The 27,287-nt window shown below is 40.0% G+C and overlaps 1 protein-coding gene across 2 annotated transcripts in view; it reads right to left on the bottom strand.

Annotated features, from left to right (window-relative positions):
• The window catches only part of LOC113033131 (histone-lysine N-methyltransferase EHMT1-like), a 55,253-nt gene extending 28,987 nt beyond the window's left edge, over positions 1-26,266 (bottom strand). The window contains exons 1-14 of one of the 2 annotated variants that reach the window (XM_026186533.1): positions 26,130-26,266; positions 23,393-23,762; positions 23,151-23,286; positions 16,414-16,496; positions 15,580-15,808; positions 15,293-15,438; positions 14,164-14,307; positions 12,443-12,747; positions 12,231-12,314; positions 12,052-12,140; positions 11,846-11,952; positions 8,264-8,386; positions 6,321-6,422; positions 6,126-6,230 (exon numbers count right to left, since the gene is read on the bottom strand). In XM_026186533.1, the coding sequence (XP_026042318.1) occupies positions 6,126-6,230; positions 6,321-6,422; positions 8,264-8,386; positions 11,846-11,952; positions 12,052-12,140; positions 12,231-12,314; positions 12,443-12,747; positions 14,164-14,307; positions 15,293-15,438; positions 15,580-15,808; positions 16,414-16,496; positions 23,151-23,286; positions 23,393-23,762; positions 26,130-26,251 (2,145 nt within the window). In that variant the 5' untranslated portion in view covers positions 26,252-26,266. The remainder of the gene's footprint in view (positions 1-6,125; positions 6,231-6,320; positions 6,423-8,263; positions 8,387-11,845; positions 11,953-12,051; positions 12,141-12,230; positions 12,315-12,442; positions 12,748-14,163; positions 14,308-15,292; positions 15,439-15,579; positions 15,809-16,413; positions 16,497-23,150; positions 23,287-23,392; positions 23,763-26,129) is intronic. The other variant, XM_026186534.1, reaches the window with a different exon arrangement.
• Between the last annotated feature and the right edge of the window lie 1,021 nt (positions 26,267-27,287).

Genomic DNA, 27,287 nt, shown 5'->3' with positions numbered 1-27,287 from the left:
TTAGTCTGTTCCACAGCTTCACTCCACACACAGAGATGCAAAAACTTTTTAATGTTGTACGGATACGAGGATGTTTTAAATTTAATTCCCCCCTCAAATTGTATCCCCGTTCCCTTTTAGAAAACATTTTTAGAATATTGTCAGGAAGCAGGTTATTTATTGCTTTATATATAATTTGTGCAGTGAGAAAATGAACCAGATCTGTGAATTTTTGATTTTAAGAATAGTGGATTTGTATGATCTCTGTAACCAGTTTTATGGATTATCCTTATGGCCCTTTTTTGTAATATAAAGACTGATGATAGCAAACATTTGTAAGTATTGCCCCAAACCTCTGCACAGTAATTCAAATACGGTGCAATCAGGGAACAATAGAGAATGTGGAGTGATTTGTGGTCCAGAATGTGTTTTACTTTACTCAAGATTGAGACACTTCTTGAAATTTTGTTATGTATATGATTTATATGAGACTTCAAGTTTAATTTATCATCTATAATCACACCAAGAAACTTATGTTCAAGTACTCTTTCAATTTCCACGCCATCTATATGAATCTGCACTTGTGCATTTCTAAGGGAATTCCCAAATAAGATTATCTTAGTTTTACTTAGATTTAGCGATAGTTTGTTCCTGTTAAACCATTTTTTAATTTTGCACATTTCTGAAGTAATTGTATCCAGCAGCTCCTTTAGATTCCCCCCAGAACAAAATATATTTGTGTCATCTGCAAATAATACAAATTTTAATATATCAGATGCCTTACAAATATCATTTATATGAATAATATTAATTTTGGACCCAGTACAGAGCCTTGAGGAACACCACAAGCAATGTCCAAGCATGATGAGGAATGGACACCCAGTAGGGCTGCACGATTTTGCATAAAATGAGAATCACGATTTTTTGGCATAGAATTGAGATCACGATTCTCTTTTCCAGTATAAATATTTATTGCACTTATTAACTGCACATCAACTTCGTAACAGTTGAGACTGAACATAAAAACAATAAATAAACATAAAAACAACAAATGTCTCACGTTTTTTGTTGCCGCAAAATGTTGTACTGCTTGAAATTCCGTCTCCACCGTTGCTCGACACTGCGTGTATAGAGCAGGTAGTGCAACAATAGAAAAATAGTTGCGGGACGGCACTGTGTAGCGTTTGTCTAGGGTGTTGATCATTTTCCTAAATCCCTCGTTTTGCACAGTGTTGATGGGAGCCATATCTTTGGTCAGGTGATAAGTGATAGCCTCCGTAATTTCTTTGAGTTCGACGTATATAGGGAAGCGCTGTGTAAGGTTCCCGTTATTGATGTTTGGGTGGTTGACCGGAACGGATTTTCTCCTGTCACTTTCTCATCATCCCTGACGTGCTCTCCGTTGTTTTTTCCCTGCTAATTTTAGCATCACACGGCACAGCTTCTGTATCACGTGGTATAAGGCTCCGCCCTTGTCATTTGTTGAGCAGGAAGAGTGAGCACTTGTTTTCATGCAGAGTACGTCCCGGATCAAGATGCGGCACAATCGTCGTTGTCGTCGTCGTCTTTTTCTTTTTTTAAAAAAAAAATCATTGACATTTGGAAATGAGATCGCACATAAGTATGAATCGAGATCGCGATTTTCTAACGATTAATCGTGCAGCCCTAACACCCAGCTTCACAAATTGTTTCCTGTCACTTAAATAGTTTTTCACCCATTGCAGTACAACCCCCCTGATCCCGTACCGCTCCAGTTTATTAATTAATATGTCATGATTGATTGTGTCGAATGCTTTCTTGAGATCCAGAAATACTCCAGCTGCATACTGTTTCTGATCTATAGCATTCGTAATCTCCTCAATTGATTCGATTAATGCCAGAGATGTTGATCTTTTTGATCTGAATCCATATAGAGATTGAAAATGTGACGTCACTCAGGGGTAAAACCGCAAAGAATTCTGGGAACTCGTGGCAAGAGGTACTAGCGCACGTAGGCTTTCAATTGAAATCAGTTATACAGCGATAAAAAGAAACACAAAAAATGGCAAGAAGCTGTTGTATTATTAACTGCAATAGCCGGTCGCATGACAGCCACGGGAAGCCGACGGGTAAAGAGATCGGTTGTTATCGGATTACGTCGTTGAAGAGAAATTGTTCGAGCCATGTTTCCGAAGTAACAAAGAGGCGACGGATGGCCTGGATTGCAGCCATTCAAAGACAAAATATAACGTCCCAGAACACTCCAGCTCACAGGTTAATGCTCCAAGCATTTCCACACAGGTCAGTCTGCTGTTGTAGTTAATGCGTCATTTTTCTTAACATAATTGGTGATATAGGTTACAAGCAAGTCTGGCGCTGAACAGAAATTGTCGCTTTATGCTCCTTTGTTTATTGTGCATAAACAGTGAATTGTCCCGACACAATATTGTGTTTCGCTTCTGTTATTACCATGGTACACTAACAAAAACATTTTATTCACAGGATAAAACAGTTGTTTTGTATCACTAATTGCCCAGTACGATTACAGCATACAATATTATTGTCACTGCTACATTTCTGTGATGCGTACCAGAAATTATTTCCACTACTAATTAATTACCGTTGAGCTCAAAGGTTATATTAATAAACGGTTAACGAATGTGTATTTATGAAGACGATTTGTGAGACTGGTAAACTTATGATACGTACGATGGTCTTTACTTTCTACACGGTGCATTTCAAGGTCCTGTACCCATCCGTCGGTAAACTGTACCTGGGCTTGTTGCAGTGACCTGAAGTTACTAAACTTCACGAGTGTATGCACTCACTCCAAGAACCGTATAATTATAAATATGAGCATGGTGAAAGTTGGGCAGCACGCTGACGTCTTTTGACCCTCTGTGTGCTCGTAAGGGTCTAACACTTTCACTGGTTTGATTTTTTTCCTCGTATCTTTTCTTTGACTTTTCATCAAGTCTGTCTTTGTACGGACCGGCATTGTTCTCCTTCTTTTTGTACATACCTTTTTGGGGGGCAAAGAAAAAGCAAGAGTTTATTGGAACCGAAGAATGAACGTTTTGCGGTGCTGCAAATGCTTGCATTTGATGCGGTACTTGGATTGTTTTGCCACGAGTTCACGGCATGCAATGCGCGAAAGTCACGTGGTCTGTCAATCTCTATTGACTGTCAGAGAGTAATTTATATTTATCTAAGAATTTGTCTAATCGTTTATTAAACAGGTTTTCTAGGATTTTGGAGAATTGTGGTAGTAAAGAAACAGGCCTGTAATTTGTGAAGTGGCGTCTATCCCCAGTTTTATACAGCGGCACAACTTTAGCTATTTTCATTTTGTTTGGAACTTTTCCCGTCTGAAATGATAAGTTGCAAATATATGTTAGAGGTCCTACAATTCCTTCAATGACCTTCTTGACGATTTTCATGTCAATATCATTACAATCAGTAGATGTTTTATATTTACACATGTGTACAATGTCAATTATTTATTTTTCCTCCACTGATGTGAGGAACATTGAGTTAGGGTTCCTATCAATCAGGTTTTCACTACAGTCTACTGATGGCAGTGACTCAGGAATTTGTTCTGCCAGTTTTGGTCCAATATTTACAAAATAATGATTAAAGCTGTTGACCTTATCAGCAGTGTTTTCCATAATATTGCCATTGTCGATAAAGTATTGAGGATAACTTTGTTGTCCAGAATTATTTTTAATGATACCGTTTAAAACATCCCATATTCCCTTCATATTATGTTTATTGTTGTTCAATATTTTACTATAATACTCCTTTCTACATATACGTATAATATTGGTCAACTTATTTTTGTATTTTTTATATTTATTTTCAGCATCTTTTGTTCTTTGTTTTAGGAATTCCCTATAGAGTGTATTTTTCTTTTTACATGCATTTTGTAAACCCTTAGTTATCCATGGTCTATCTGAATATTTGTGCTTTCTGTTGTATTCTATTGTTGGACAGTTTTTATCGTACAATTCCATGAATATTCTTAGAAATATGCCATATGCAATATCAATATCAGTTTCTTTGTACATATTGTCCCAGTACTGATTTAATAGATCGTTCTTAAGTGCATTCATAGTTTCTTCTGTCCTTACACGTCTGTATCTCAGTTGTTTTTCATGCTGATTTTTCATAAACTGCAAAAACTGGTAGGTGATCACTGATGTCATTAATTAATATTCCGCTCACAATGTTGTTTTCCATATTGTTAGTGAAAATATTGTCAAGTAAGGTGGCACAATGAAGAAAAGAAGAAGAAAGAAGAAAGTGTGTACTTTATTGTACTTTATTGAGCCCCGTGGGGAAATTGCTCTCTGCATTTAACCCATTCACTTAGTGAAGCAGTGGGCAGCCATTGGGCGCCCGGGGAGCAGTGTGTAGGGACGGTACCTTGCTCAGGGGTACCTCAGGGTAGCTGTTAAGGGGAATCGAACCCCCGACCTTCCGATCACGGGGCAACCACTCTACCTACTGAGCTATCCCTGTGGTGTAATTCTGCTAGGCCTGGTTATTTTAGGATGTAAACTCAAACTGTACATAGGGTTTAGGAATTCGTCGGTCATTTTATGCTTTTTCGGATTCAACAGGTCAATATTAAAATCACCACAGATAAACATAACTTTGATTTGTTTTAGAGAATATTTCCTCTATGAAGTCATTAAATACTTGAATACTAGAGCCAGGTGTTCTATATATACAGCTAATTATTACATTTTTCTCAGCTGTTCGATCAGCTGTTCGTAACACTTCCCACATTGAAAAAGACGTCAGCCCGAACTATCGCAGGTCCGCCATTTCCTGCCCGAAACTGGAAGTGACGTCATCTTCGCGGAAAATGTAGTTTTTTACTTGTAGGCTTTAAAAACCTATACTGGTGTTTTTATAAGTCATGTTTGACTTCTTTGAATAGTTTCTGGGATGCTTAGAACTCAAATTGCACTGCTGGAAATAGTTTATTTTGATGCACATGCTGTTTTCTTTGCAAACTGGCATTATAGGATTGTTTTTTTGTTTTTCCTGCAGTATATAAAAATTGGTGTATCTCCAAAATAAAACTATGAAGACACTCAATAAATTTCCTGTTGTTGTAAACTATTTTTTGCAACTTTTTTGTATTTAACGTTTTGAGGGATAAACCTCTTAAATTTCTCCAAGTAGAAATATATGTAAAAAAAACCAAAAACGATTTTCAATTTTTTTGTAGTTTATTGCACTTTTTTGCAATTAATGTAGTTACTATGGACTTAATCCATACATATTATTAAAATATGGGCTATAACAGTTGTATTGACGTATAGCAACTTGAAATGCTCCCACAAATGGCACTACAACATGTAAAAAAATAATATAAGCTCTGGCGGACTTGGTTCTATAGTAGGTCTTAAAGGGTTAAATAAATATCGTCAAATAATCGAGATCTCAACTTCAGTGAAAATAATAGTGATTATCATTTTTGCCATAATCGAGCAGCCCTACTTCTCGGCGTTCTGGATGCGGAGAGCCTTAACTTCCTCGACCAGGTCCAGGACGGCTTTCTGCTGCAGTTTGACAGCAGAAATCTCCTCTGTCATAAACTCCAGCGACTTCTTAATATCCTCGGCTGACAGAACTTTTTTCAGGCCCATGCTGAGAGACGCTCTTGTAGCGGGGGTTCACAAATAACTTAGTGCTTCTCTTTAGATGAGCCAGGACAATAAACTAAAACACAAACGCAATCAAGCGGGAACTGTGTGGCTTTTTCTTCTTCTTTGGAGATTATTACTGGTGATATGGTTTGTTGTATTGTGTTCAACAAATATTTTCATACTTTTTCACACTGTTCTGGTTGCCTGCGACACCTTGTTACAAGTGCTAGAACCTGTTTACTGAATCAGGTGCGTGCGTAGAAGGAGGAAGTGCATTTACCTATCTTGCTGGATATCCAGTTACGGAAGCAACACATTAACAAGAGAATTCTGAGTAAAACCAAAGTTACTTTCCCTAGTAACTAGTTACTTTGAAAGTAACGAAAGTAACTTGAAGTAACTGAGTTACTTTTAATAGAAGTAACTAGTAATGTAACTAAGTTACTAATTTAAAGTAACTTACCCAACACTGGAACAAGAGTAAAACAGTATGCCGAGCACACCAACCTTATCTCTGATATTAACATCGGCTCCTTTGGCCAGCAGCAGGTGGACCAGCTCCTTGTGCTTGTACTCGATGGCCCAGGTGATGGGAGTCCACCCTCCATCATCCTGTGCACACATACGCAGAAAATGTCACACCAAGATTCCCCATAACGCATGACTATTAGGGGCAGTTAGTGAATCGCACCGTGTTTTTACCTGACAATTGATGTATTTGGATGCCTTGGAGAGCAGATGATGAATTACATTGTAATGCCCCAGTTTAGCTGCCAGATGCAGACAAGTGAAGCCCGTGATATCCTGGGATGACAACATGATTCACACTGAACAACACTGCATTGCTGCCAACACTGTCAAAGCCCAGAAGAAAGAGAACTTTACTGATTTCTGGACCTTGTGAGTCAAACAGGACAATAGACAAAAAATGATGAAGCAAAGTGCATCAAGCAGCTCAGAAATGTTCTCTACCTGCTCCTGCTCCACTGTTTATGCCTTACAGCTGGTGAGCGTATTTATTTTTCATATAGTAGTTTCAGAAACTTGCTTAATGGGGGTCTCTCGCATATTTGTTGCTTCAATGCTAATTCTTTTCTTGGCCACAATTACATAACCAATTCTCTGCATAAATAAAATAACAAATCACAACAGAGCAGATTCTGAAAATACTCAGAACACTTTGCATATCCTATTTTCGCTAACCCATAACAAATCAAACTATGTGTGTAGATCAAAACAATACACTTTTTTATTCTAGTGTAGTAATGCTGCCATCATATCATCACACCAGGAAAACCAGTGGATTATTATTCATTACTCAGTAATGACAATTTTCACACTGCAAAGCTATCGAGTAGGTTGACTCAGACACTCTAGTTCTGGTCTCTAATGTGTATGATTGACACATGTGACCTGTTGAGATGTTTGTGGGAATTGAGGCGCCTGGGAAGGGATCTGAAAACTGGATTATCGATGGCAGACAGCAGAAAGATGGTCGCTCACAGTGGACATAAATGAAGCCATTTATGTCCACTGTGAGTGACTATCTTTGAACAGAGGCGGTGGTTTACGACACCAAATGTCTGCCATCTATAATCTAGTTTTGAGATCCCTTCCCAGACACCTTAACACCCACTCACATCCTCAGGAAATCACATGATAGGGTGGGGCTAGGTTTCACAATGAGCTCACCTGAAACCTTGGCTGATTGTGACCTACACCCATTTTCACACCTTTACTCATGTGATTAGGTGGAGGATCATTAGGGGGTCCTTTTATCCCTCTTGGGGGGGCACTCCCACAGGGTTTAAATCTGGGACTCTCCACCATTTGACCCCAGAACTGAAGAAGCTTCTCTGATGAGAGGTGAAACATCTTCAAGCAACTTAAAAAAGTTCAGATGCTTTTCCTTCCAAGCTCCTTAGACCCTCTTAAGGGACAACCCACACTAGGGTCTAAATACCTGGGACTGTCTACCTTTTGGTTTTAAAACTGAAGAAGCTTCTTGGATGAGGTAAAACATCTTCACAAAATTCAAAGAGGTCCAGTTGCTTTCTTCCCAGCTCCTTAGACTACAACGACCTGGATGGCTGAGAACCTACACAGACAAAATTGTAGGCAGATTTTCTGCAAAATTGTACCTGGGTTAGCTGCTGCCTGAACCTCTCAATGCTAGTTGCGACCAGTTTCCCGTGCGAGACAAAACTCACGTTCAATCCTCCCCATCAATAAACTGATCTTCTGAATTGTGTAAAGCTAGAAACTGTACAGCTACCAGGTTACCCATGTAGTGAAAATAAAATATATTTTTTGCTTTACTGTATTGGTTGTTTTCAGGTCCCTGAATCTCTTAAACTATACGATAATCTTAGATTCTTGTAATCTAATGCCTTTGTCATGTTTTAGGGGTTGTTTTCTTTTGTTCGCCTGGACCCCCCCTTTAACCTGACCTGTTAATAAGCAGTTGAAAAAAATGAATATGATTCTAAAAACAGAACCTCAGGTTCTGAAGGTCCTAAGAAGTGGCAGCAGATGACAGAGAGTGGAATCAGACTGAGTGATGGATGACACAGAATCTGAGTAAAGCATACACCAGGCTGATAGGAGACGCTAACGGTGCCCAAGATGGGGACTGACCCACCCACCTTGTGGCTGACGGACGCTCCGGCTCGAAGAAGATACTTCACCGTGTCCAGGTGGTTGTTTTCACAGGCTGCCATCAGTGGTGTTCTCTGGTCCTCATCAAACATGTCCAGGTTAGCTCCAGCCTGTGTGTGCACCAAGGTTGTTATTGTTAACGAAAACTAATGAAATAACGAAAACTAGAAGTGAAAAAACATTTTCGTTAACGGAAATAAAAATAAAAACAAAAAAAGGAAAACTAACTAAAACTGTAATGAGTGTTCACAAAACTAACTAAAATTAACTGAATTTATAGTAAAAATGTGTCTAGTTTTCATTGATGTGTGCGTGTCATACAATAGTCAAGGGTAAAAATGAAGTTTAGTTTACAGATTTTTTTCTTGCTGTCTCATTATGCCAGCAGGTGGCAGTACGTTAGTTGAGTCGTCTGTGTTGCTGCTCCGTCCACTCGCAGAATCATGTCAGGAAAAGTCAGGAGAAAGCGCCGGAGTCCAATTTGGGATTACTTTGAATATGTGTTTTGGATAAAGCAAGTGTCTTGTAGTGGAAAGAGACAAATTATGAGGGACATTTCTAAAGGGGAAAAAAATCCCACAAACCTTAAAGTGCTCTTGAAAAGCTCACATAAGAAGGCTAACCTAGCTTACCTTGAGAAGGTAAGGGAGCACACTCAACCCTCATCCCCAGAAAACAGAAGCTAACCCCAGGCAAGGCAGCGTGATGCATCCCGAGACAACAGGACTGGGATATCTACATAACCGTGTGAGTCAATTGCCTTCAAAAAGTTTATCAATTCACTTGAACCAAAATTACGAACACCCGGTGCTGCAAGAGTTAATAGTCTCATTGGGGCCAAGATATACATTTTATAGTTGCCTGGTATCAATGGTTGTTCATCTGCCCTAATTTATTTATTTATTTAAAGAACCCATAGGTGGGAATGTGAGTTGTCTGTCTCTGCGTGTTAGCCCTGCGACAGACAGGCGACCTGTCCAGGGTGCAGGGTGTGGTAGCTGGAATAGCAACACACCCAAGGATAAGCAGAAGAGCATGACTGATATGATGAAACTGGGATTTTGTTGCACTTAATTATTGCAAACACAACTAAAACTATAACTGAAACTAATCAAAACTAAACTGAAACTAAGGATTTTCAAAAAAATAAAAACTAAACTAAACTAGCAAACAATTGGTAAAAACTAATTAAAACTGATATAAAATTGAAAATCTGAAGTCAAAACTAAATAAAAATAAAAACTAATGAAAATTGCAAAACTATTAAAACCCTGATGTGTTTTTTTTGTTTGTTTGTTTTTTAATTTGTAAAGAATAATTTCCACCAGAGACTAAACTGGGAATCCTTGACTCACACATACTGTACTGTACAAAATTTAAGATGATATCTTATTGCTCAATTACTTTATATTTTGATAGGAAAATGGGACCTAGGTGAAGCAATGTGCACAAACATACATAAATAGAGTACATACTGAAAAAATAGAGTTTGTACCGTAGTAGTAAGCTTTAAAGTCAGTATTCAGTATGACTACACCTTCCACCTGTGAGCCAAGACGGGCATGTTAACTCATACAGAGAAACCATGAACAACAAACAGAGCAGACAAAAACAAATGACAATGCTTTCATATGATCATATGGGGAGGAAAAAAGTGGAGCGATGTAGAAGTACTAGTGCATTATCGGAAATCTCCCAAAAGTGAACGCCAAACTAAGGTCACCTCAATCAGTCCCAACTAAAAGCGGAGAGGGAGTCTCACTTCTGAATTTAAACTGGGAGTTGGTCCAGCCTTGAAGTAATAAATGCATGAACCAGTTTTTTCAGTACCACTCTGAGAAAGGATGTTGGAATTTTAATAATACTGGACAGATAAACAAATGCAAATGCAATAACAACAGCTGATCAAGCTTAAACGTGCTGCTGTTGTTCAGCCGCTGGTTTCCTCTTTCTGGTGCAAAATGGGCCAAAAGCAAACTAGAGACACGGACTCGCGACAGAAAAGTCAATCAGCTGATCGTTAAGCAGTTTCATGATTGAAGTAGCAGCAGGAGAGGCAGTCGCTTGTTAAGCTTAATGCAGGAATGCTTTACAAACATTCAGAGATGGACTTACACACTTGCTTTACTTCTCTCAGGATAACTTTGTCGGAGATGAAATGCCGGGTTGCTAGCGAAGCTCCAAATGCTATCCAGACCACCGACAGGTCCCGCATGCCACAGCCGCTCTATCACGTGATGCATACTGCTCCGACGTGCTAACGTTCTGAGGTGAGTTACGGCGTGTTGCAAGTTTTGTGAGGTGCTTTCGTGATATTTAATGGATCGGATTACATTTTTTATTTTTCTCCGATATCCGATCCAGTAATTTAGGTCAGTATCGGACCGATACCGATACGTAATATCGGATCGGTCCATCTCTACTTTTGACATCCCGGTGAGTCACACTGTGGAGAAGAAGGGGACCAGCACGGTAGCGATACGCACAACGGGGTATGAAAAGTCTTCTTTTACTGTTGTGCTTGGCTGCCATGCTAATGGACAGAAACTGCCGCCTATGGTGATTTTTAAGCGAAAGACTTTGCCTAAAGAGAAGTTTCCAGCAGGAATCATCATTAAGGCAAATGAAAAGGGCTGGATGGATGAGGAAATGATGAAAGAGTGGCTGAGGGAGGTGTATGTAAGGAGACCAGGTGGTTTTTTCCACGCATCACCATCGCTCTTAATCTGTGACTCTATGCGTGCCCATCTCACAGCCGATGTGAAAAAACTAGTGAAACAAATTAACTGTGAGCTTGCTGTCATTCCGGGAGGCCTGACAAAGGAACTCCAACTGCTGGACATCGGTGTGAACCGCCCGTTCAAAGTAAGGCTGCGAGCGGCCTGGGAGTGATGGATGACCGATGGAGACCACAGTTTCACCAAGAGTGGAAGGCAGCGCCGGGCGAGTTACGCCACAATTTGCCAATGGATTGTAGATGCTTGGGCTAACATGTCTGCTGGCACTGTTGTTCGAGCTTTCGCAAAAGCTGGCATCATTTCCGAGGAGCCGCACGGCACGGAAAGTGACTCTGACAGTGAAGAAAGTGAACCTGGCATGTTTGATGGAGATTTAGCGCAGCTGTTCAATTCAGACACAGAGGATGAGGACTTCGATGGGTTTGATTGATGATAAAAATGTGAGTACCAAACTTTGTTTTGCTCCTGCTTTATTTTTAAATATGCACACTTGTATGCTTGTGTGTTGTTGATGATGACGATTACTGGTAATAAAAATGTGAGTAAGGTACCGAACTCAGGTTTGCTCCCGCTTTATTTTTAAATACGCATACGGTACTTGTATGCGCCCTATGATCCAGTGCGCCTTATGTGTGTGTTAAATACAGTAATGGCACACATAACTGAGACTGCGCCTTTTAGTACAGTGCGTCTTATGGTCGTGAAAATACGGTAGATGCACCTGAGGTATCACCTTGTCTTGAGTAATCGCATTTACAACTTGGGTGTCCAAAAAGCATGTCTCCAATACGTCTTATCAAACAGTCTGCAGTGAAGCTAATATCGTCTCACCTGGACCAGCATGTGACAGATCTCCTGGTGACCTTCAGCAGCTGCTGCATAAAGGGGGGTGCATTTGTTTTGGCCCTCCATCAAAAAGTTGGGGTCCTTCCCATCAACTGTAACACACAAATTTTGGTCTTACACAGCCGCCAAGAAGTAGATCCAGAGTTGATGTTGCTAAAGCCAATTTTCTTCTGAGAACATATGTGAGCTACCTAGAAGCTGGATGACCTTCTGGAGGTCTCCCTGCTTTGCAGAAATGTACAGCTGCCTTGTGGGGTACTTGACCTTCTTTGGTTTGAGGCTGAAAAGAATACAGCTTATTCATTTATCTCAAAGTGTAAACTTTGATACCCACACTGATGTCACTCTTATATTTCATGGGTAACCTTACTTCTCATCATCCAGTGCCAACAGAATGCTCTCCAGTGACTCTTTGGGAAGTCTTTCTGTAGTGTTCACAGCCTCATCCTTTAACCTGCAGAGAAAAAAAACAAGTAGTAAGCTTGATTTATCGTTTAATAGTTCCTTTCATCCAGGAAGTTAGTCTTTACTTTTCATCTGTGAGGAGAAGAGATGTCATGGCCACAAGCAGCACTATGTTACCTGCTTGGGCTCTCATCTCTGCCTCTCTGCGGCTCACTGCTCTTTTTAGCTCTGAGCCCCTGTATTCGTAACATGTTTGGGACTGAAGCCGGCATAGCCACCGCAGATGCAGCTGGAAGCAATGACTCAGGATTCAATCTAGGGACAGAGGGTGACAGATCAGCCTTGGGGACTGTGACCTCCTTTGCCCCACAGGCATCCTCTCCACAGTGGGGGCAAAACTTTCGGTCCTTCAGGATGGAGGCGCAGTCACGGTGAAAGCGGTGGGAGATGCTGCCATAGGGCCTGCACTCCATGAAGGTGCCCTATGGGATAAAAGTTAAGAAGAACAGCAGTGAAACATTCAACATGTTTCAGATTGAAACGTTTCTAAATGGCCTGTATTTGTATGGCGCTTTACTAGTCCCCAAGGACCCCAAAGCGCTTTACATACTCAGTCATCCACCCATTCACACACACATTCATACACTGGTGATGGCAAGCTACATGTAGCCACAGCCACCCTGGGGCGCACTGACAGAGGTGAGGCTGCCGAACACTGGCGCCACCGGGCCCTCTGACCACCACCAGTAGGCAACGGGTGAAGTGTCTTGCCCAAGGACACAATGACCAAGACTGTCCAAGCCGGGGCTCGAACTGGCAACCTTCCGATTACAAGGCGAACTCCCAACTCTTGAGCCACGATCGCCACATCTTTCACTTGTCAAGCCACATATACACTCAAAGCGATTACTAATATTTTGTGTTAATTTGTGTTGATTTGAAGACAGGAACCTTCCTGGAAGAGAGGTCAGACATCTGTAAATGAGTCTCTTGGAGGAATGCGGCATCCCCTTTAAATGTGTAAAGTAAATACACAGAATATCCGGAAAGTATTCCGAGCGCATCACAGTTCCACATGCTGTCATGTTAGAGTCTTATTCCAAAATGGATTAAAGTCAATTTTTCTACATACAATAATGACAAAATGAAAAACAGTGATACTGTGCAAATGTCCTTTGCACAATATCACCTGCAGGCTGCTGAGTTTGCATCTTTTGCTGTGAAGTACAGCCAGACTTTAGACCTCTTTGCCTTGGGCATTTTTAATCTGTAGCTCTGCTCTAAAAGAATGTACGTGGGCCCGCCTACTATCCTTGTGAAGGTTAAATGATTGGCTAGAATCCAAAGTGTATGACATCTCAGGGGAAAAAAAAAAAGTACCGAAATGTGCGCTGCTTTTCGGTCTGGTTACTACCGTTTATGTCAGAACCGGTGCCATTACCGGTACCCATCCGTACTTGGCACATGTGCAGGTGAAGGCAAAGGGAAGATATGCTTCACCATATTTTCTAGTCTTTGGCTTAGAATGAAGTTGGTTTGGAAACATATTCAGTGATGCTTCATCTCCTGCTATGCGTTTGTGTGGGCGCCCCGTGCTAGCAGTGTCCAAGCATATTTTTGTTTTTTTTCTCCCCTTTTCATACCGCGCCCCCCTGCAATGGCTCTACGCCCCCCCCTGGGGGGCAGGCCCCACACTTTGGGAAGCTCTGGTATATAGTATGTATAGTAAATATACTATATACTAATAGAGTATGTGAAAATGAAAAATGTTTTTAAAAGTGAAATATAGAGGTAAAATCAAAAGTAGTCAAAAACAGCCAAAAATGTCCTGCAGTATATTTGAGCATGTACTGCAGTAAATTAATAATCTCAGGACTTTGTGTGCTTTGTCTGCTCACCGTCCTACAGAAGAGTCCACATCCAGGGCAGCACTGGTGCTTAACCATACCGGCTCGGTGATCCTCGCACAACACCAGCAGATGGACAGTGTTGGAGGGGCGCATCATTTCCTGTTTCATCACTCGCCTGTGACAGCGATTTAGCTGAGCGGAGACACACAGACACAAAAAATGAATACCACACTGATGCAGCATTAATGCAAACAAGGTTATTGTCACGCTGAATGACAGGACAAGTTCAGCCAAGCTTTAGCTCTCACGCTGATGGTCTTGCTTTTAATTTTAGAATACTTTGTTATACAAAAGTGGCTTCAGAACAAGCTCAAATCATCACCTCTCCATCACTGTGCTAGGTTTTTGACAAATGTGGCACTGTGTATTAAGGCTAAACATCTGCACTTTGATCTCAACTCTCCAAAAGACATTGATTCAGAAATTGTGTGTTTTGTTCAGATGCATCTTAGCAAAGCCAAGCTGTGATGTCATGACCTTTTAAGAGAAAATAGCATTTAAAAACCTTTCCTATCAAGCCATTTTTAAATTTTACTGTGATAAACTTTAACATTTAACATGCTGAGGCCTATAGAGTCTGAGATGTAACTTGTGGACTTTCTGTTTTAGCTGTCAGACAGATTTCTCTGACCGCTGCAGTCTTCCATTGTGGTGAATTTACTGGGAGATTCACTCATGGAAAGACATTCTCTCTGTTGAATGATACGAGTTTATATTATTTGGAAATGGCCTTAAAACTCGTTGCAGACTGATGGGCAGCAGCAATTGCTTCTTTAAGACCATTACTAATTTTTCTGATAACACAGCTGAATGCTCCAGCCTTACCAAAACCTCTGCTTTTATAGAGGTGCCCACACTTACTAATGGTCATCTAATCAAGTATATTTGATTAGCAGCACTACTTAATCTCTTAATTCCTATCGAAGCAGAAAGGCTGTACTTAGTTTTGCCATACACTAATTGGCTAACCCTAAATTTTAGCTAAATAAAAAGTCATGTATTGTTTATCTGAAGATGTGTTTACAAATAAAATTTATTTCATATAGTTTACTGTGAAGCTTTTTTCTCCAGGGGCAATGAGACCATGAATGTCTTTGTTATTCTAGTTGATCTTTACCGTTCCATCTGCACTCTCCATGGCCATGCAGGTCTGATCCAACGCAGAGAGGCCTCCTCTGCTGTTAGGTGTCTCCATGCGACAGCAGCATAGCGGCAATTCCTCAGCCAAGTCTGTTTCTGCCACTTCAGAATATGCTGCCAGACCTACACACAAAATCCTGTTATTCTAATACAGATCACAGCAAGCCTGTGAACTCTAAAACTGAGCATTGTAGAAAGAAAAGAGGAGCTGTGATGACTTCAGGTTAGAGGTAATCCAGTTATCCTTCAGTAAGTTCATCTTACCTGCTGATACGGATGGTGAGAGAAGCTCCTGCTGAGCTTTCAGGTCCAGGCAGTCCAAAGCCAGCTCTGTGTATTCTACATGGCTCCCTTGTCCTGACTCCATCTCCTCCACGTGCGATTCCCTCCTGACAGCTGTCGTTGCTCCAGCCTGTACAGTTACAGGAGGACTCACTGGTTTCTCAACAACTGCAGTTTGGTTCTTCTCCATTCTGACTTTAGGCTCCTCTTTCTAAAACACAGAAAAATAATAAAAAATTGATAAAGACAGGAATAACATTTTCTGACAATTTACGTCTAGTCATTTGAAAAAAGGCTAGTCCAAACTGGAAGTAGTCTGCAGGAACAAGTCCATGAAGACAACACTTGCCAACCTCAAAGTCCAGTGGGCACGTCTCAAATTAAACTTCTCAACTACCAGTGAGAGCAAAGTATTGACATTATGACTGACATGTATGATAACAAATTGAAGCGAACGAGTGACCAGTAACTACAAAGCAATTTGCAACAAGCAAACAGAATTCTGTGTAGACATCCTTTCATAGCAAAAGTTCTGAAACAGTTGAACAAGAAAACCACATCGTGACAGTGACAAATGAAAAATGCCAATGTCCCACTCAGAATCAGTCTGACAAATAATGAATTAACAACATTTAACCATACAAAAGAACAATGTCTGTAAGTGTATGCAGAACAACAGGAAAACATACAACGCCATGTGATTCAAAGATCTGCACTTGGTATTAACAACTGCGTAATATCTTAGTAGAGTGCCTCTTTTCAACCAAACCCCCAGTCAACGTTTGTGTCAGTGAGCAAATAAATTAATAGACCTGCCTTCTCTGGCTGTTTAACTGCCTTGGCCTTCTTTTTAGGGACCAGGTTGTACATTCCCATCTTCCGCTTTTTCCTCTTCAGACCTAGGAAAGGGACAAAAAGACCAAAAATATTTGACCATAAACATTTTTATTCTGCGAATGTCAAAACTGTGAAATTTTATACTGTCAACTGTATTCGCTTGTCTGCCTTCACACGCACATGAACTTCAGCGACATCTCATTGTTAAACAGAGATGGGCAGTAACGCGTTACTTTTTTAAAGTAACGAGTAAAGTAAGGGATTACTATCGCAAAAACGGTAATTAGATTACCGTTACTTTCTTGTAGGAACGCTGCGTTACTGCGTTACTAAAACCGTGTTTTTTTTGCGAGAATGTCTCATGACAATGACGTAAGCGAGTGCGACGTTCGCGACAACAGCTGTGTGCAGATCAACAATGGATAATATATCATGTAGGGGAGATAGTATGAGCGTGCAGCGTTTAAAGCGTGGAAGTACTGACCTTACTTTGAGTTTGATTCCATAAAAAGTGACAAAAACATTAGTGTCCGTTGTGCATAGGAAGAAAACTTCTTTTTACAGCGAAAAAAAACCCCTAAACAAGCACCGAGTGCGCAACAACGTAATGGGAAATTCACAGAGAAACTCGCGGATTCTTCCACTGACCGCTGCGGCACACCTGCACCAGGGTAAACCTCCGCCTACCCTACTCCTGCTTTACAGGTGAAAATAGAGCAACAGGACCGCTAGTGTTTGATTTTATTTATTTTCTGCTGCGTTTTACTTGCATCTATTTGAAAGACTGAGTGTAAACACAAAAAATATTTTTATTTTATGTGCTGGAATGTGCAGAAAATAGGTTTAAATGTTAAACTAATTTCTTCAAGTCAGAGAATGGTGCATATAATTTAATTTTTAGTTGATGCATAAAGTTAAAAGATTAAAACTGATAAAACAAGTTTAAAAAAAAAAGAGACTTTTCCATTTGATTACATTTTGTATGATGGATTATGCAGAAAAAGTAGAATTGGGCTGAAAGACCTATCGCTTTATCACCTATTCAGGTTATAAATCGTGTTTTTAAAAAGTAACTAAGTAACTAATTACTTTTGAAACCAAGTAATCAGTAAAGTAACGGGATTACTTTTTTGGGGAAGTAATCAGTAATCAGTTACTGTTTACGTTTTTCAACTAACTTGACCAACACTGTTGTTAAATATGATGGTCAATTCAGTCCATTCAAGTTAGAACTACAAAAAACTTTGGAGAAAATATTTGTATACAAGTTGCTGATGTGAAACTCAAAAATATAGTGGATTAAACTCTCACCGTGAGAACGGTTTTGATTAATGGTGTAAAACCATGCAAATTCCAAACATTTTTAACGTAATACCAGATTATAAATAAAACTTAAGCTCTAAAAAATTTTATGTCTTCTGTAAACAGTGACCTACGTTAGCAGGTCAGGAAAAGAATGTTAACTTGTTATTTTCTTTTATATCGCGAGAGTACTCTTGCCCGCGAAGTGTTGTTGTTGCATGTATGTAAAATGGCGTAACGAATAAAGCGCTGGGAATGAGAGTACGACGTCGTGTCTTTTGAGTTAACATTGGTAGCAGCGGATGGTTTCCAATTGCAAAGTACCACCAAAGCTTGATGAAGCCAGGCCATATGAATGCTGGAAGAATGAAGTCAATATCTAGAGACAAGTTACGGAGCTGGATAAACACACACTGCAGAAAACATGTCTGTCACACACACTGCAGAAAAACATGTCTGTCACACACACTGCAGAAAACATGTCTGTCACACAAACTGCAAATGAGCCCTCTACACCCACTGATCATGTCTCTGCAAATGTAAAGTTAAGGGCAGGACAGCTGATCACTTTTACCAACAGAGACAACGGTGTTCAACACACAGCCAGAGTGCTAGGCAGAGCGGGAAAAGCAAAAGGGCAATACAAAAACTGGTACAATGTGCAATATCTTGAGCATGATGGTAGTGAAGGTGAAAAGAAAGCTGTAGACATGTCACTTGTTGATGGTCTTTGCACTGAAGCTGAAAACAGAGATGCAGATGTACTCATAACAAAAGATATTTCCTTTGATTCTGCTAATCTTTTAAATCACGGCTTAAAACATATTTGTTTGAACTTGCTTTTTCTACTAGTTAAATTCTCGCCTCGCTTCTGTGAGTTATTCTATTAATGTGTCTGGTTGTTTTGCATTGTCCTGCGCTGTCAATGTTTTCTATCACTGTGTTTGATGGTACAGCTTTACTCTGCTATAGCTGTGTGCTATAGCTTATTCTTATTAGTGGTCTTTACCTGTGAACATAATCTCACACTTATATGACTCTGACGTTATAGTGCTAATTATTTTATTATTTTATTGTTGCGTTGTCTATGTTCTCTATCACTGTGTATGATGGTACAGTTCTACTTTGCTATAGCTGTGTGCTATAGATTATTCCTATCAGTGGTTTTTACCTGTGAACATAATCCCACACTTATATGACTCCGATGTTTTAGTGTAAATCATTTTATTGTTTTATTGTTTTATGTAAAGCACTTTGGCATGCCCCTGGCTTTTAATGTGCTCTATAAATAAAGATTGTTGTTGTTGTTGTTGTAAGCAGCAGGAGATTGAGAGCTGGCGAAGTAATGGTGTGTTTGATGAAGTGAAAGACCTGGGTCAAAAATCTGTGTCTACCAGATGGGTCTGTACACTCAAAGAAACTGCTAATGGTGTTGTCCCAAAGGCTCGACTTGTGGCACGGGGGTTTGAAGAGGTAAATACTAAAGAACTACAGAAAGACTCTCCAACATGTGTGTCTGAGTCCCTCAGACTGGTGCTAGCTGTGATATGTCAAAACAAGTGGAGAGTAAATTCAATGGACATTAAATCTGCCTTATTGCAGGGAATGGAACTGTCAAGAGACATTTATCTTCGTCCCCCACCTGAAGCTGGCAAGGACAATGTTCTATGGAAACTGAAAAAGTGTGTTTATGGACTTGCATGCTTCACTTTATTGGTATAATAAGGTCAAAGACATTATGTTCAAAACTGGTGGTAAAATATCACAGGTTGATCCTGCAGTGTTCTATTGGCAGAATGAACAATCTGAGATTACAGGAGTGCTTGCATGTCACATTGATGATTTCCTTTGGGCTGGTTCAAGTCACTTTGCAACTCATAACATTCCTGTACTGAAATCTACCTTCCTTGTGGGCCGTGAAGAACATGACAGCTTTTCTTATGTTGGTATGGACATTTGTACAGTTAATGATGTAATAGAGGTGCATCAACAACTTTACATTGACAACCTACAACCGGTTCAGTTACAAGCAGCACGGGCTGTACAGAGGGATGCTTCCTTAAGTGAAACGGAATGTGAGCAACTCAGGTCAAAAAAAAATGTGGCCTGATGAACAAGGCCTGATGTTATGTTTGACACATGTAGCCTTGGATCTAATATCAAAGATGCAACTGTACAGTCTATTCATGAAAGAAAGCTGCAGAGATCGTCAACTCCTTCATTCATGAAGTGACCAGGGCTCGCAAAATTTCAAAATCCCTGGTAGCCCTTCAGGCAGGGACTCTTCAGTTTTTGGTAGCCCAAAATAAATTTAAGTAGCCCGAATAAAAAAAGAGAGCAATTTTTTGACTGATGTTTTGTTTCCTGTTTTGTTTCCTTTACAATATGATACATAAAAGTATAATATTGTAACAGAAACAAAAAATTAATCAAAAAAATTACAACATTGTATAAAAATTGCAATCATCAACTCAAATACTTGGTTCTAATTGAACAGAAATTTCTATGAACTTGTAAGAACTGTGTAGAACATGAATCCGTCTGTGTCAGATCCTGAATTTGAAATTTCCACTGAAGTCACGGGTAAGAAACAAGTGGAACCAAGATCTAGGCCATTTGCTTTTTGAAGTTTGCAAAGACTGCTAAATTTTGCCAGTGGTAGTTCACTCTTTGCAACATAGTACGCTGTTCTAAACAGAATTTTCAGGTTTATTTTTAGTATGTTATTTGCAATTGGTGTTTGTTCTGGGAAAGATATTGCAGACTGAGCAATAATGCATTTCTTGCATTTCTCATGGGTTCTAATGGGGGCCTTTCTTAAAATTACTGGTCCCAGTAACAAAGGCGCTTGTCAACTCAGAAATCGAGGGAAAACCAACAACACACCCGGCAGAACATTATGTTATTTACACGGGTGCACATAAGTGGTCCGCATGTGCGCATTCGCTGTCAAAATAAAAGACGCGCACCAGATAAGAAGTTGCAACGCACGTTTGCGTCCATATAAAAGGCAGTGTTTTTGTCCGCTAGAGTGGGATTTTCACGGCACATTCTGCACCACATCTCTGTGCGTTCATCATTTGTTTGAAGCCAGCTCACCTCCTGCAACCACTTTTCCGAGAATACGTGCTTCTTTTGTGGTTCGGACTCCTTCTGACATTTCCTTTGCGGTGGAGGAACACCAAAGTAATTGCTTAAAGGAGCTTGCTTCTTCGACATCTTTATGAGTTCTAAACAAATGTCTGTCCTCCTCCAGAAAATCTTATGTACGCAAACACGCGTTGCAACTTCTTATCTTGTCCGCATTTTTTTATTTTGACAGCGAATGCGCACCTGCGGACCACTCATCTGCACCCCTGGTTATTATTTAGCTCGTCATAATGCAGCCACAAAAATTCTTTTGTACATGAAACCATAAAGCTGCACTTTATTTTTGCTTTATAGTCTGATTTGTCATAACTTTTCCGTTTTGTGGTAAGCTTTTCTTTGGCTGTCACTTCTTCACCCTGACCTGTCTTATTTAGCTCAGCAGAACTAAAATATATATCCTGCTGCTTTTACACACGCACTCACATAACGCTCAGCGATTCTCTGCGCGATCAACCTCTCACATGTTTAAGCTTGCTGCGGGAGATTTCACTCGTCATGTTTGCATAGTAAGCTAACGATTGATAAGACGATGTCAGAGGAATTGCTGCGCAAATTATCGTGACTCACCAATCAGTACTGTCGCTCTCTATACACAGTTCGTGCGATTGCAAAGTGAAAGCAAAAAACAAGCGCAAATTCAAACGCGATTTCAATATGTCACATATTTACAGTGGCTCATCGATGCCAATGACATAATTACCCAGCTACATTTCCGAAAGAATGCAAAAGCATTGACATATTTTTTTTTCTTCCTATGATAGCCCGACGGGCAGGGCAGAGATAGATTTTGGTAGCCCGACTGGAAAAATCGCTAGCCTCGGGACGTCGGGCTAGCGATTATGCGAGCCCTGAGTGAACAAAGTTATCTGTAAACTTAAGGCAGAGAAAGTGACTCTTAAGTTTCAGCACTTGGGTGAGGATCTGGCATTGGTTGTTTTCAGTGATGCTTCATCATTTGGCAACCTTCCTGATGACAGTATTCAAAGAGGGGCATTAATTGTCCTTATGGGTAAAGGAGGAAAGTTTTGTCCTCTCTTCTGGCACTTTAAAAAAAATCAGGCGTGTGGTTAGAAGTATACTGGCAGGAGAAACTCTTGCCATGTCAGATGGAATAGACAGTGCTGTCTTCCTGGCAACACTTTTTTCTGAGCTTACAACTGGTAACACTAGTCTGAACGCTCTTCCTTTGATCTGTGTGACTGACAATCATTCCATGTCTGATGCACTCAAGTCTACTAAGCAGGTTACAGAAAAGAGACTGAGGCTAGAAATGAGCAGCATTAAAGAGCTCATACAAGCCAAGAAAATCAGACAGGTTTGTTGGTCAGACTCAAAATCTCAACTTGCTGATTGTCTGACAAAAAAGGGAGTTTCACCTTTAACCCTTCTAAAGGCGCTAGATGAAGGACTCTGGATACTGTAATCGTTTGTTTACAAAGTTGCCTTTGCATTAAAATGCACCATTGTTTATTGTGTGCAATGATAGTATGCTTTAAGTAAAGCAAAGCACTTTTGAAAAGTTTTTTTTTGTTTATATAAATATATACATATATGTATACAAATGTTTATAGGGGTGTGTTTATACTTTTATTTTTTTAAAAGAAAGAGGGAGATTGTTAACTTGTTATTTTCTGTTATATCGCGAGAGTACTGTTGACCGCGAAGTGTTGTTGTTGTATGTATGTAAAATGGCGTAACGAATAAAGCGCTGGGAATGAAAGTTCAACGTCGTGTCTTTTGAGTTAACGAAGAAATTCTATCAATACGGGTATATAGGCTTAAATGATTTGCCTTTTTAAAAATATTTGGAGCATGATTACTGACTGCACAGTATCAATTTACACCTGTTTACTAAATGCCTCACACAGGCAACTGCAAAACAAGAACAGAAAACAATTTTTAGTTAAAATTTAAGAACTACCTATCTTAAAGCCTTTAACATTATTTGTCTTTTCCACTTGTTCCAAGCAAAAAATCTGTTAAGTATGTAAGTAGTTCAGATGAAGTAAAGGTAGGGAACGGACACAGATATAGAGAATTCCTGTATTCTTACTCAGATGCAAACTGCTGTTTGGACACATTTCTAAACATAGCTCCTTTGATATATATGCACAGATTTCTTCTTCACCTACTCCTTTAAACAGTAAACGTGGCATGCACTTTGATGCATACTTGTTACTTATGATGCCATCTGTCTGCAGCAAACTGGAATCAATAAAAGATTTCATAAAAATTTAAGTTTCCAAAGGAATGGATGGACTAACCAGCCTGAGGTTTGACTGAAGTGGAGACGGTCTTCTTTCCTTTGCCTTTGGGGCTGTGATGAAGCTCCATGTTGAACAGCGGTCCAGACTTCACTGAGTCTCTCACAGCCAACTTTGACATCTTCAAGCTGGCACCCTTTGAAGACGATGAGAATGTCATGTTATCAAGTTTATATGTGCATTATATAAACACAGGATATTCTAAATACTGCCTGATAACATTTCAAAGTAAATCTGTTTACCTTGTCAGTAGACGGACTTGCTTGCACTTTTTTTCCTGGCGTCACCTGTGATGAGCCTGAACTGTGAGCCTGTCTTTCTGAGTTCCCAGCAGCAGTAGGTCTTTCTCTGAAGAGTGGAGTGGTCACACATCCAGCAGTGCCCAGAAAAAAGCTGACAGGAGAGCCCAGAGGATTCCCAGTTGCTGTCCGTTTGCTGTGAAAAGCTGCATTGGCTATGGGTGAGCTGTGAAAGGGAGTTATCAATACTTTGGGCCTTTGACTGCTCAGTGACACTTGTCCTTTGACACCCACAGGTGTTCTAGAAGCAGGACTTGAAGGTTGTCTGCTGGGAGAAGGACCCTCATCGGCTGCGCTGTGATCCATTGCTGTGCTGTGCAAAATAATCACATGTAGTACTGTCATCTGGGGTCCGTTCTTCGTACCTCGCTTACTACATCCAAGATCAAATGACACATCCAAGATCAAATCATCGCGCTAACTTTGAGCTCGCTGACAAATTAAACTAGTAAGTAATTTAATAATAATAATGGATTGGATTTATATAGCGCTTTTCAAGGCACCCAAAGCGCTTTACAATGCCACTATTCATTCACTCTCACATTCACACACTGGTGGAGGCAGCTACGGTTGTAGCCACAGCTGCCCTGGGGCAGACTGACAGAAGCCAGGCTGCCATATCGCGCCATCGGCCCCTCTGGCCAACACCAGTAGGCGGTAGGGTAAATTTATTATATTACACCATATTATATTATATTATATTACATTATATCCTCTTTCACATTAGAGCCACAACAGGACCCACTAGAACATGGGAACAAGTAAAAGTGAAATATAAGAATATTCTACAGAATGGTAATATTTATCACTTATATTGCTTTTAGTCTCTTGAAAAGAGACCCTGAAATAATCTGTTTGTTTGTTTGTTTATAACAGCAACCAAGAAAAGGGCAGAGCAAAAAAAGACAGGTGGTGGTCCTGCACCCCCTCGTCAACAAGTTGGTTAAGTAAATAATACCCTCACAGGAAAATCGATATCTCTCTATAAGCACACTGTCGCGCTGAGCTAAAGGATCCTGTCTATCCCGCAATATACGCTGAATTCTGAAAACTCTCCTTATCAATCTTGCACCTTCCGCAATGGGTGGCTCGCGTATACAGACTTCCCAAATCCACCTTCGCTTTTATAGCCGTGGTCTCTCATCTTGCTTACATGAAGTAATTTACTATTACTACTCTAAAATATGAATTACATCTGAAATAATCAAATACATAAAATAGAATGATTAATAGTACATTTCCCCTTTTTTAGGAAATGACCTGTATGTATCTTTATGAAATCAATAAAAGAATCAAATACTGCATTATCTTTAGTTACTTTGATAATATTTATTTATGGTAAAACAGTGGTAAAATATCGCTGTTGCTTTCGTATAAATGAAGCGGACATACCTGAGTGGCCGCGATCTAATCTTGTTTACACAAAGCAAGCCTGCTCCCGAGCAGGTTTACGCTTACGGATCTGTTGCTATGACAGCAAGTCCCGGATGAGCTTCGGGGAACCGAACGATCCAGGATCACGCGAAATCGTCAACAATCAAATCCAGCTAACTTACTTAGCGAGGTACGAAGAACGGACCCCAGGTTAGACTTTATTCATCAACAGACTACATGAAAGGTTCCTTATGCATGTAGTGACCTTACCAAAAGGCCTTCTGAGCTTGTTGTAAACTCACTACATAAATAAAGCTAAAGAGAATTAAATTGTACTGTTGTTTTTAGCGCTCCTTTTCGAGGTTACACTGCTATGCAGTTTGAGACATCTGATCTTAAGACGAACTAAAAGCAGTGCAAATACCCTTCAACATAGAGGGTAATGGAGATTGCAGCAAAAACACAATTATCACGTTTGCATGTCAATGAACTTTGACCCGAAGGGGTCTGGCCATTCATTTTTGTCATGTCACGTGACACACCACACAGTATACATATTTCACGTCGCCTATTTGCGTGTTTCGCTTAGGACTGAATTCTAACAACTTTTATATACACAGAAGTTCGAAAGCAGCAGTAAAGAAAGAATACGAATATTTGTTGTCAGTTTGTGCCCCTTTTTTTTGGTTTCCAATAGCAGCTCAGCGGTAACAGAGCTAACCACCGTTTATCCTAAAAGTAAACTTAGCGGGTACTTTCGAAAACTACTGAATGTTATTCAAAGGCACTTTCTATCGTATCGGGGTTGTTTGGAGACTCCCAAAAGACCTTTTCAAACAATCCAATCCATGCAAAATACGTTTTTGAAATGCCATTTCCCATGTTATTCTTGCGGCAGATGGGCTGCCATCTTTATTTTCATTCGGAAGCAAAAGCCTAAGTTAGGAAACGAAATCAAATATTTGTAATCCTTTCGTGGACGAATTCTTTTTAGTCGTGATCGCTACAGGAGTCTTTGAGGAATCTCCAGATACCACAAAACAACTCGGAGTGTCTGAAAAACCACCCTTCACGCTTTTCAAGTATTACATGTTCTTTAGCGCCTTTAGAGAAGTCAACAGTTAGCTCTGTGACCAGAAAGTATGCTAATACATTAGAAACACAAACTGGGTTAAAGATGCAAGAAAGGCCGTGCAAAGCTCGCTTCCGTAGAGAAGCATTGCAAGCCACGAGTGATAACGGGCAACCGGAGGTTGTAGCGCTAAAAGCCAAAACAAAAAGTTACACCAGCAGAGTTTCATCCTACCTACACTCATCCGCATAGCTGTCCAAACTAAGGTGGGACCGATGGAACAGGAAGACTACGGTCCTCACTTCCGCCCCACCCGCATGCTCACGTGACGCATTGGGAGCGCTTGCAACTTGCATCCTTGGTGAAATCTTTTTCAAGTGTTGTAGAGTCTCTGCTTTCATTAGCCGAAGACCTCAACTCATTCAGTAGCACTAACCAGACGTATGTATTTATTTCAGCTAAGACGAGCCAGTCTTTAAACTGGCAATACTGCCACTACCCCTGATAAGTCGGTGTTTTCCTGGATAATTACAAAACAATCCCATACTTTATTTCAAATAAAGATTCTGTGTTTTAGTTAAACACTACCTGAAGTTACTTTTTTGTTAGGAAGGATTTGTTCCTTGTTGAGTGCAATCTTAAATTAAGTTCTTTAAAAAGCAAAAAAAAGAAAAGAAAAATAAGATGTCCAACCGTCCTCCTATTTTGCACTAGTTGACTTGTAAAGGCCTATATGACTTTTTTTTTTTTCACCATTCATTAACCGCAGAGAGAAGGCATCGTTTGAATATGTTAAAATTTTCTTTAAACAAACAGTATCATTAAATTTCTTCCTGACTGGGTCAAGTGTCCTCTTTTTTTGGAAGTCAAACTATGGCCACCCTAGTTTATTATGAAGGCAATATGAGCAGAGATTACAAACATGTTGAGGGATTGGCTGTGTTAGTGTTTGATTCTCTCATTGAACTAATGTCTGTATTTTTATTTTGTTAAATACAAAATGCACTACTGTACTACTTGAACATAAAGTGGCCCTCCAATGAGATGACAGTGCCAGCATTGGCCCAGAGTTCATTTAAGTTTGAGACCCCTGCTTTAGAGTAATTATTCTCAGCTTTTCTGATACATTGTCATCACATGCTGAGTCAAGACACATAGGCATGATTTACATTTCTTTCCTCTTTTGTGCTACCCTGTAACACTTATATCTGATATCAGGCTGCTTTTATGCCTTGTATAATTCGCCACCTTTAATGTACACGAGTTCTCTGTTTACATAAATGGCAATAGCTTACAGGTGTCTTTGGAGCATTATAACTTAGCTACTTAGGCACAACAACCCTTTAAGTGGAAAGTTACTTACTTTTATTAAACATGTCATGGAAAAGCACA

This window comes from Astatotilapia calliptera, chromosome 12 (genome assembly GCF_900246225.1).
Source record: "Astatotilapia calliptera chromosome 12, fAstCal1.2, whole genome shotgun sequence".
In the NCBI taxonomy this organism is placed as follows: Eukaryota; Metazoa; Chordata; class Actinopteri; order Cichliformes; family Cichlidae; genus Astatotilapia; species Astatotilapia calliptera.
The sequence above is the reverse complement of the archived record's forward strand: the minus strand, read 5'-3'. Positions and strand labels throughout refer to the sequence as shown.